The sequence below is a fragment of the Equus caballus genome, chromosome 18 (assembly GCF_041296265.1).
Source record: "Equus caballus isolate H_3958 breed thoroughbred chromosome 18, TB-T2T, whole genome shotgun sequence".
NCBI lineage: Eukaryota > Metazoa > Chordata > Mammalia > Perissodactyla > Equidae > Equus > Equus caballus.
Window position 1 is genome coordinate 57,676,617 of NC_091701.1, and position 12,114 is coordinate 57,688,730.

General features: G+C 37.5%; 1 protein-coding gene across 2 annotated transcripts in view; it reads right to left on the reverse strand.

Moving 5' to 3' along the window:
* TTN (titin) overlaps positions 1 to 12,114 on the reverse strand; it is a 268,972-nt gene that overhangs the window by 206,361 nt on the left and 50,497 nt on the right. The window contains exons 45-46 of one of the 2 annotated variants that reach the window (XM_070241292.1): positions 9,705 to 9,761; positions 1,841 to 8,614 (exon numbers count right to left, since the gene is read on the reverse strand). In XM_070241292.1, the coding sequence (XP_070097393.1) occupies positions 2,118 to 8,614; positions 9,705 to 9,761 (6,554 nt within the window). In that variant the 3' untranslated portion in view covers positions 1,841 to 2,117. Of the gene's footprint in view, positions 1 to 1,840; positions 8,615 to 9,704; positions 9,762 to 12,114 lie in introns of those variants that run through there. The other variant, XM_070241291.1, reaches the window with a different exon arrangement.

The window sequence follows — 12,114 nt, forward strand, 5'->3', positions numbered from 1 at the left end:
CAATGTATCTGAGACTAACAGAATTTTAATAAGCAGAATCAAATAAAGCCCACCTTCTTATGTGCATAAAAGTGTACTTTTCAGCATTTCCTGAAAATCCAATAAGGCATTAAATTTTTTTCTTTTTCTTTTTCTTTTTAAGAAACAGGTTTGAACTGTTGCTATGCTGTATGATGCTTGGGTAAAGTCCGCTTGCCATGTTTGTCATGACCTGAGTTTCTAATTTATTTCAACATTCATTATGTGATTAAGAGTAGAATAAGTAATCCCTAAACTGCAGAATTAGTTTTATTTCAAGGATTTATGGTGTGGTGTATTACAGGAAATCTGTAATTGTTATCATACATATTGTGTGCTCACTGGAGCACAGAAACAGAAATGATTTTTCCACAAGAGCATATCTATCATGATGAGTTATGGTGACTCAAAACAAGTAAAAGAAATGTTTTTTGGGAGGTGTAAGCCTGACTAGCTCTGCCTATATTCTGCACTTTCTCCCAATGGCTTCTTTAACTCAGAGGGCTTTTAAAAGGGAATTCCCATTGTGGGAATAAAAAATTAACAGATGAAAGGAACATAAACATAATTGGGTATATGAATTCTTTTGAAAATTAAATTTAAATGAAATGTTTAATTTTTTAGAATTAAATGAAAAATATTTTTAGTACGATCACGGTGCATAAAAATTGCTCAAAGCAGAGGACAAATAAAGCCACCAGGTAACAGCAAGTAATTGGGAGAGTTGGAGGGAGGGAAGATTCATAATTTCATTACTGTATTCTATTACTTCTCTCACCTGTTGCAAAACTAAAATTTATTCTAAATTACATTAAGAAAAGGTACCACTGGGATGACACAGAATCATAGAGTTGAATGATTACCTCTGAGGCCTTTTGGTTCAACACTTGTTTTCAGATAAGAAAATGGAATTTCTTTATATTTATTACATCTTATATGAGAAGATTTAGATTCACAGTTGGAAATAGGTACAATGTTAAGGATTTTGTGAATTTATTATAATTATAATTCTGAAAAACAGTGTCACTTTAGAAACATGTATGCATCTTAAATTTGAATGCTTATTAAATTCTAGTTAGTTTTAAAACAAATTCAGTGAAAATAACAAGAAAGCTTATTATCTTGTTATTTGAATATAATTTGAAATACAAATTACCGTATTGCCTTGATATTAAAACGGTCCCACCTTCTGTTTTTCTAATTTTAAAGATTCTGAAATTGCACTGCAGTTTAAAATCTATATGTAAATGTAATATAGCAGTTTCTTTTCCCCACCCCCCAAGGCCAATATCAAATTATTGCAGTATTTTACACTTGATGCTATGTCAAAAATTGATAAAATGAGGTATTTCCAAAAGTGGAAAGATCTTTATTCACATATTCTGCAAGTGTTTAGATGAACTCTACCCAAAAAGAGAGCACCATTGGTCCCTCAAAACCAGCAAGAGTTAATACAGGTAAGAAGAGGGATAGTAATAAAGAAAATATTTTTTAAAGAGCCAAAAAAATATTAATGCAATGTAAAACAGGTTACAGAGTTAGTTACCAATTGGGTGAAGCTGGTTTCTATTGTTGTTTGTTTTATCTATTCTAAGTCCTAGTAAATAAGCATGGATTTGGATGCGAAAGAGTTATAATTTCAAAAATGACTTGTATTCAATGCAGAGAGGATATTTTACCTTGCCAAGTTGTCTGGTGGTCATCTGACACAGTCTTTCATTTTACATTTTACTTTACATATATAGTATATCTGCCGAAAGGGAATGCATTCTGCAGAAACGCTTTGGGAGGAGAATTGAGAGCGAAGGAGAAGCACCAACAATTGGGTAGCCAAGGAGATGTTTAATTGAGCTTGATGATTCACAGCATAATTGACGCAAGTGAGGGCTCCACAGTTTAGATAACAGAATATTTACAGGTATTACAAACATGAGATTTCTACATAGAGAAACTCTTTTTCCCAGGGGTTTTCAATGTAACGTGTTCAAATAGAGTAGACATATCTGGAAATTTATTAGCTCTATATGACTTGGAAAATATAAAAGTACTTAAATCGTTTCTCATAGTTGCTGAGGCGCGAGAACACTGCCCGAGAAACTTTAGGTCAGGGTGAGGACTGCACAGGTCTCCGCCATTCCTGATTCGTTCTTAGCTACACACCTGTACTCACCTTCGTCGTCTTTCACTAAGCTTGTTATGAACAGGTTGTGGAACCCTATGCCTCTCTCCTCAGCACTGAACCTAGCTCCTCGCACCGGTTTCCCATCTTTGTACCAGTAAGCCGTGGGTCTTGGAGAGCCACGAACTAAACACTGGAAATAAGCCGCTGTGCCTAAGGGTGCATAACAGTCAGAAAGACCTTTGATAAACCGGGGAGGCCCTTCCACCACCTGAAACTCAAAAAAACTGTCTGAATATTTGCTCTTTAAGACTAACTCTTCCTTCAAACTGCTTAAGGTCACTTTACCTTTCTTTGTTATCATAGCAAATATTTCAGAATCTCCCATGGTGAGGAATCCCCGACAGATAGCCTCTCCCACGCAATTCACAGCCCTGCACCTGTACGTTGCACTGTCAGAAAGACAGACGTTTCGAATTTTAAGGGTGTGACTTCCCTTCTCCTCGCTAATCACATATTTAACGTTATCTGGCTCAATACACATATATTCTTTGTACCACTTAACTTCGGGACTGGGGATGCCTATGACTGAACATTTGAACACGGCGTCCGAATTTTCTGGAATTTTAAAATCACAAATTGGCGTTACAAAGCGAGGAGGCATTTCAAATACTTCTAAATCAATTTTTAAATCTTTGTCTTCTTCCCCCCTTGAAGCCATATTTGGATCTGCTAAATTCAGTGGAAGAACATCTAGACTCACAATCATGCTTTTATGATCGGGAGTAAATTCAGGGACTGTGACTATTTTCACTTGCTTCTCAAATTCTTTAACATCTTTTTCACTTAATTCCACTTCCAGGACAATTTCTTGGGGAGAAGGTGTTCTTGATGACGTGGTGTTTTCCAGATCAAATTCCATGACGTGCTGATGTGTTACCGGAGGTGGGAGCGCCACTGCTCTTTCTTTTTGGCGTACTATGTCTACATTTGCAAAGCTCTTTGCTTCCCCTATGATGTTTACAGCATGGCACATGTACTCTCCCCCGTCTCCTTTTTGAATGTTAGAAATTTCCAAAGAACACACATTACCCACCCTTTCTATTTTGATTCTTTCATCTGGCTCTAGCAAAGATTTATTTCGATACCATTTCACACCAGGAACTGGAAGGCCCTCAACTTCAACAATGAAGCCTAATGTTGTGTTTTCATATATCTTCCTTTTGGTCAGAGGTTCAATAAAAGATGGAGGCATTTCATTGTCTTTTGGTTCAATGGCTTCATTGGGTGTTCCAAATGAATCAGAACGCCATATTTCATAAGCTGAACTTCTCTCTCCTGTAGGTGTATGGAAACGCTCATTTGGCATACTGTCCTCCCTTTCTATGTTTGATGGGTATGTTTTAAATTTTTCAGTGGGGTTTGGTCCTCCAGTAGGAATAGAATATCTTTCAACTGTTTCTCCTCCTAAAGGTGTAGAATATCTCTCTAGTGCCTCTCCTGGGGGTGTAGAATATCTCTCTAGTGTCTCTCCTGGAGGTGTAGAATATCTCTCTAGTGTCTCCCCTGGGGGTGTAGAATATCTCTCTAGTGTCTCCCCTGGGGGTGTGGAATATCTCTCTAGTGTCTCCCCTGGGGGTGTGGAATATCTCTCTAGTGTCTCCCCTGGGGGTGTGGAATATCTTTCTGCTACCTCCCCTTCAGAAGGTGTTGAGTACCTTTCAGCAGCTTCCTCTAGAGGTGTGGTTCTTTCAACAGTCTCACCTCCTGGATTTGTTGAGGATTGTTTAGTTGTATCTGAAGGATTAAAATATGAATCAGGAGACTTCGGAGTTTCAAAATGTTCAACAGAGGATGGTGGGGTATAAAACTGGTCTAACTCAGAGATTTCTTCACTGCTTGTACTGCCCACATCAATCGAAATATCAGATTCAGGAGAAAATGGGCGACCCAGTGATTCCTGCTGTTGGGTGTAATACTCATACACAGTGTTGAAAGTTACTTCTTCAACCTCCATAGACATGATTGATTCACTCTGGCCAAGGTTTGCCCCGTGTTTGGTGTCTTTAGTTTCAGGAACTTTGTGCTTTCCAGCAGCAAGTAAATATTGTGTTAGGGAGGTCTCAGATTCCATTACTTCTGTCGTATGTGCCTCATCCAATTTAGGAAAACTTTCAGAAAAACAAGTTTCTATCTTTTCTCCTTCAGTAGTGGAGAAAGAAGTGTCATTTCGAAGTTGAACTTCTTCATAACATTTTTCTTTTCCAGAGGCATCAGTGTTTTCACTTATTGGTTCTTTCGGATCCTGTTGTTCCTCAGCCATCGGGAATGGAAAGCCCTGACTCAGGGACACTTTTCTGTGGAGTGTGTCTGCTTCCTGAACACCATCTTTGTGGTCTCCCAAAATTCCAGTGCCATATTCCTGTGTCCTTCCATCCTGCTTTTGAAATGATGCCAACTCTGGTTCCGAAGTATGTTCTTCCTCCATTTCGCAAACCTCTAAAAGGTTTTCCTCACTTGCCGCTTCTTTCAAATGTGAAATGAAACTTCTATCTCCATTTTCTAGACAGCTTTTTTCCTCAGAAATATCCATTTCTCCTACATCTGCAGATGAGGTTTGAAGGAGGGCAGATGAGTCACTACGGATTTCTTCAGAACAGGATTTAAGAGAAATACCAGTATTTAAAATTTCTAAATTTTGTTCCTGTATATGTTGGACTTCTTTTTCCAAATAAAAGGTATTTTCCTCCATAGGACTTTTCTCCATCACAGTCCTGTTTGAAAACTCCTGACTGGAAGAAATTTCTGGGTTGGTAAATATGTTATTTTGCACACGTTTAGAGGTAATCTGTGTATCAGATTGTAAGGTTTCAGGACTGGAAATTTCTTCTTTATAAGGAGTTTCCTGCTGTTGGCTAATTTCTTGCCCTTGGAACTCCTTACCTGGATCTCTTATATGAGAATATATTTGTTTTAGATCAAAAACAATGCTTTCATCATCAGTTGTTTCAGAAGTGGGATGTTGGATTTTAAAATTAGCTTCTTCTGGATGATCACTGTCTAATTCCTGGAATTTTCTATCTGCATTTTCTATCTGAGCGTGAAAATGTTTTAGGTCAAATTTAGCAGGTGCTTCACGTTCAGCGCTTTCAGAAACTGCAGACTGTCCTATAAAACCTACTTCTTTCTGTTGTTCCCTCTCTTGTACTTCAAATTCCTCTTGAGTTTGAGAAGAAAGCAGCTTCAAATTCATTACAACGTCAGATGGATCTGGTTCAGCATGTGGAGACATTATCTCTGCCTGATGCATCTTTGGATTTAGGTCGCTTGCCCGGGATTCTCTTTGCTTTAATGGAAAGTCTATGTCGTCAAGCTTCCTCCGAAGAGGATTAACAAATGATTTCCTGGTAGGTCTTTTTTCTAGAACTCCTTTTTCTACATGTTGTAACTTCTCAAACGCAATGATTCTATGCTTCACCTTTCCTCCTAGGTAGTATCTCTCTTCACCAAGGGCTTCTTCATATGCAATGATGGATGAGTCTTCTGTATTGTAACTATCGGAAGTACTCTCAGAGCGGATATTCGATAAATATTCACTTTGGGCACATTCTTGCATGTTTTCCCTTTCTGGTCCACCAAGTTTCCCAAAATCATTCCTCACCTCTTTCCTAATTTTAACTTCACTGAAGTCATCAACCAATGGATAAACAGTACCCTCTGCTTGGTCCAGTTTTGATTTTTCATTTACGTGCTCCTCTCTCCCTTCATCCTGACAGTGTATGAGTTCAGCTCTGACCGGCTTGTTGATTTTTATGACTCTAGGAGCATGCTGCATAAGTCTGGGTAGTTTTTCTCTAGAAGGTATGCAACGAACCTGGCTTTTCTGGTCTATCTGTTTAATTGTCTCAAGGCTTTGAAAATATTCCCTTACAGAATATTCTTTTACATTAGATTGGGGAGTAAAAGGACCAGCTGGATAATCATAAAAATGTGCCCTTACAGATTCTCCTTGACTTTGCTGATCTTTGGAATATTTGGCATAAATTCCATGAATATTTTCTAATTGACTATATTCCCTCTGAGTGACAGCTTCCACTGTTAGATGTGAAACACTTTCAACGGTTCCTAAATTGTTTTCCGCAATACATTTATATTTTCCAGAATCTTGAGAATTAACATCATTAATATATAATCTGTGGCTACAGTTAACTTCTTCAAACTGAAACTTCTGGTTCTGCCTTAAAAGGACTCCGTTTTGAAACCATGTTACAACCGGCTTAGGCTCACCAGAGAGTGAACATTCAAGTATTATGGAATCTCCTTCTCTACACCTGGCATGCTTTGGCATTTCTTGTAACATCTGTGGTGGCTCATTAGTAATATCAGATGAAAATATAAATTTGTGTTTTGGTGACTGAGTAGCCTCATCTTGAGCTGATGCCTTAGGTTCCAACTCCTCAGGTTGAAACAGTTCTCTTGACTCTTTGTCCTGTTCTGGGGTAGGAGTAGCTGCTGTTATTTGAATTTCTACAGGAAAGGAAAGCAATTCCATGCCCGCAGAGGGATCAACTGGTGGGTTAGTTGTTAACACATGGAGATTTGTTTGGCCCTCTTGTCTCAAAGGTGGGTGAATGCCTTTTGGTTGGTCAAACACCAATGCCAGCTCCTCTTCCTCATCAGTGTAGTCATGCAACACTGGGACTTTATGTGCTTCAACACTATGCCTTTGTTTTGTTTTCACTTTAAGTATACCAGTTGTTTTTACTGTCCCATATTGGTTAAACAGCACACAGGTAATAGTACCTTCATTGTGAGGAAGAACAGAAGAAAAAGTTAATGTTGAATAGTTTTCCAAGGTGTGAGTAAGAAAGCCTCGATTACGTGGGATTGGTATATCATTGTTATACCATGTCACTATGGGTTGAGGATATCCTTGAAAATGACATACAAATTTACAAGTGTCACCTTCATAAACTTCTTGAGATTCAATTTCTTGAAGAAATGAAGGTGGGCAACGTTGCGAATGTTGTTGGAAAGAACTTTCAAAAACTCTTGTGTCTTTTTCTTCCTGTTCAATTTTGAATTCATCAACTTTTGTGGAAATAGGGTGTTGTGATTCTCTCAAATCATCTTTTCTTATTATTTTACTATCTATTTCTTCATTTTCTTTAATATTTATAAGTGTACCAAAAGATTCACTGGCATATGGCATAATAACTTGAGACACCTTTTGGGGAGTCTCATACATTTCCTCATTCTCGTCGACATTAGTTATATATTTAGAGGATTCTCCAATTTCAGGTTTGGTCACAGTTTCTTCAAGTTGTCCTCTTGCTTGAGTATCCTCCTTTACTAGAATCCTATCATATAAATGGTCCTTTGGTAGACTTTCTCTTGGAAATGCCTCTTGGCTCATTCCTATTTCAGTCTGGAGAATTTCTTCATCAACAGTAATTTGAAGGCTTGTGGGAAGTTCTCCAAATTCCACATTTTGATCCAATTGATTAGGAAGTACATGTGGATTCTGGACAATACCCTCAGTTGAATTATCTACCTTATCCCTATTTTCTGCTGGATCAGATACAGACCTGCTTTTTATTTCCTCTCTGGAGAACAGAGTATCTTTATCACTAACTTCACTTCTCAAAGTTCTTGAGCTTATTTCAGATGACATATCTAAAAGAGAGAGTTTCTTTTTCTCCACTAACATTTTTCTAGCCTCCCGTAAACGCTGCAACTTCATTTTGGTCTCCTCGTCCAGGAAACTTTCACCTACATTAAGCCATCCTCTTATGTCAGATTTACTTTCTAAATATTCTTCAGCATACATAAAATCCGTTTTCTTGCCAGGACGTACTGTCTTAAAGTGTATAGTTCGCACCATTCCCTTTTGTTCCAACTCTTGTGTTTTGTTAAAGGGAGAGCCAGTAAACCTCAGGTCAACCTTTATCCTATCTTCTCTCCTTTCAGCTAAAGCCTCTATATTTTCATGTGTCTGTTCTGCCCTTTTCAGAAATTCTAAATATTTCTTATCTTGCCCTTTTTGGATAACAAGCAATGACGCAGTTGACTCAGCAGATCCTTCACTATTAATTGCTAATAACCTATAACTTCCAGAATCTCTCTCTTGGACCCTTTTTACCTCTAAGCTGGAAGAGTGATGATGTAAATCACTCTCAGTTTTTATGACCCTTCGAAGACCTGTTGGGATAGGCCGACTGTTATGAAACCAAGTCATTTCTGGAGTTGGACAGGCAATTAATTTACACATAAAAACAACAGGTTCACCCTCTAAAACATATTTAAACATGAGTTTTTGGGTAAAAGAAGGCTTGAAATATTCGGGCCAGGAGCTTGTAGATGATATTCTACTTGCATATCTTTTAGCAGCCATGGAGCTGTGGTCTATGTCTTCAGAATCTGAAAAGGCATCACGTGTATCTCTTTCTGAAGGTTCCGATTCTTCCTCGGAAAATTCTGAAAAAAATTAAATTATAAAGCATTTTACTATTTTCCATAGTAGGTGAAAAGTTGGAAATAAATGAAATTGCAAAATAGAAAATGAAATAAAGTGCATGCTACAGATTCTCACAAATCCATAAAAAATGTCACTCACCATATTTGTTCGAATAAACGCAACACCATGCTCTGTTTAAAAGATTCTGACACGAAAATCGTTCGTTGTCTGGTCTTTTCTTCAAACTGTTGAAATTTCTTCTTGAACAAGCAAAAATGCATTTCAAAATAACACGTTCTTGTGCATATTTGTTTTGAGAGCAGAAAAACTTTGTTCTTTTGATGGCGAAGAGGAGAATCTTACCTGACTTGCAGAGAGTGGAATAAACGCCCTTTCTGATCCTTTGGATGGTAGATTAAACTATTATATTTTTGGGAATTAACTATTTAAAAAATATATACAAGAACTATAATAATAAATAATTAGCTAAGATAAAATGAGAAGGCGTTTATTCGAACTAATACAGCCATAAAGTCACAATGTTACGCAAAGAAAAGCAGGCAATAAGGATCCATAAGGCAGCTATCTGCAAGCCAGTGTAAGAGACATATCAATGTTAAAATGAGATATGTGCATGAAGTGTAAACCAGAATGGGAATGTAACATTTTCACACATCCTAAATCAAGTAGCATTTCAATCATAATTCATTCATGACATTGCATTCTGAGAATGACAGCTAGGTTATTGACTATTGTTTGATTTAATTCACTGTGATTTTTAAAACAGACTTCTACTTCATGATTTCATGCATTAACAGGACAACTTTCCCTAATACACACTTTAGAAAATGGCTGCAAATATGAAGTTGAATATGGCTGATAAATGTGAAATACAAGATTTTAAATTACCATAAAACAAATTACTGTGAAATGCATGTAACCATCAGCATACTAAACCAGGCATGCGACATAGTAATATATACTCTAAGAGATATATTTGTCCATCTATGTCATTTTTCTCCATAATACTAAAAAAGAAAGAAGGCAGCTCAAGGATTCTATTAATCCTTCAGAATTTCTACTTAAGTCTCACATTCAATATGACAATACCTTTCATCTCCACCTCAATCTGTTCTTCAATCCTCTCATGTAAAAGCGATTCATGGGCTAAAATGGAAAACATAGAGATTTTAATGATTAATTCCATATACTTTCTGCCTCAATTCGAGATTCATACAATTACAATTTTATTATAATAATAGAAAACTACATCTTCCAATGCACCAAAAAAATCCATGCCAAACAAATCGATGAGCTGATAAAGTACATGACAATGTTGACAGAAAGATTGTAAAACATTTTTATTTTAGGATCTCTACGAAATTTCCACTTTGAGTTCCCTAATTCCCCATGCCTTTACATGCATTCAGAAAAGCAATCCACAAACTGAAGGAATGTTCTTCTTTTCAAAAATGTCCTATTCACTGAACACTTGCTAAGAGACGAAATCACATTTAGAAGGAACATGCATTTTCTAACTTGCCACTTTTAGTTGAGGGCTATTCTCAGTTTTTCCTGCAGAATTATGTGTTTGCTGCCAGTAAATATTCCTTTGATTTGAACCACCTCTAAAATTTTAAACTAAACAAAGCCCAATTACATATTAAGGAGCAAAACAAAAAGTCCTCAGCTCAAAATTGCTTTTATTACGTAAGGAAAAGGAAAAGGCACAGTTTAGACACAATCGTTTCTGGTGAGTTTCTTGAGAAGGCGGGTGTCCTGGTACCACTCTCATTCTTTGGTCCACGTGGCAGTGTGTCAGTCTACTTGACTGCCTCGCCTCTCAGTTCCTTGTGGTCTTTGGCATGAAGTTAATGACAAGCTTGATGTTTTCTTTGACGAGTCTCTCTACTTCATGGGTTGTTTTCATTTGTGACTCTCTGAGTGTTTTAATACTTTTAGTGTCTGAACCAAGGGTAATTTTTGTAACTGCTCTGGTTTGTGATTCTTTGGCTAGGTAAGAATAAAGTTAGGAAAAGCAATAAATTAGCTGTGTTTGTAAGACTAAAACATGCCGAACTTAGGGAAGATAGAAAGTCATTAGGTTGAGAAAGAGAGCAGCAAATTAGTCCCAAAACTAATATATGATATATCTATGCTTACTAGGCACATAAGAATGCTACTCAAGTAGATTTACGGGGTTTTACATTCCTACTTGATCTTTGTGGCTCGCTATGCACCCTATGTAAAGTTATTAGTCCAAAACAAAAGAAAAACATATGAAGACTGGCCTTCCATTAGAGAATTAGACAGCTGTGCCTAGTCCTTCACTCTACAAACACTTAAAAGTGGCTTATCTTTTAACTCTCTTAAGTACAAGTAAGGCAGTCTGGACTTTCCAAGAAAAAAATGCCCCTGCTCCAAGAATACTTTAATAACATTCAAATGGAACTGAGTGAACTGGAAATCCTGGTATAAAAATGTCCATCTCAAATGCACTCTGGGAACATGACATTCAAGCACTGTCCTACAGCACTAGGTCCTTTAGGAAGCAAGTGGGAAGACCTACATTTCTCCCACCTCTATGACAGCCAACTCTCAATTATATCGCTGCAAAAACTGTCACAGTTGTCACCCACGTGACTGTGGGACACACCTCCAGATAAACAGTCACTCTGTGGTTACCGTGCTAGGCAGCAGCTGCGGTGAAATTGAGGGTCAACTCTCTGGATGGTGGAATTTTCCAAGTTTGCATAACTAGACCTCAGTTCTTGAGATATTCCCCTTGTAGGCTATGGAAATATAACTAGAAATAGCTATAGAACAAAATGTCAGATTAAGAAAGAAAAAGCCGCCTTTTGGTGAATATTGTAGATACATTACGTGAATTAATGAGCCTGTTTCAAAATTCGGTGCAGGAATGGCTGTGTACATAGCACTGCATTGCCCCCACTCATGTCTAACACCTTAAAAATAGCATGGCCAGATCAGAGAAGAACTGAGGTCACAGCTCTCCACAGACGACTGGAGATGCCTGAATTTCTTCCCTCCGTAGGACTCAGTGAAGCTCCTTTGCCTACAGACACACAGCACAGGCTTCTAGCACCTGAAGAATAATTTTTTCATTTCATTAGCATCTAAGAGGAAAGGTCATGAATAAGAGGAAGAAGTCACCCTTTGCCTAGACAAATTTATTCATGCCTTTCCAGACACAGTGGAGAATCAAGCACGGTAACAACAAAAATAATGATCTTGCCATGAGATAATTCTACAATTTCAGGAGGCTCTCAGGCTGTAAAAGCAGCATCATTTATTGAGAAATATCTAGAGACTACTAATTTTGGTCCAGACAGAGCCCAATTATTTTCAGTGCCCACTTTTCTATTTTCATAGCCTCCTCGTGAACAGCTAGAACCTGCAGATCTAAAAACAAAGGGTAGATGAGAATTTTTGAGCTTCCTTATGTTAAAACAATTAAATTTAAATTTAGCAGTGTCAGGCACAGTAATAAATACTTGAC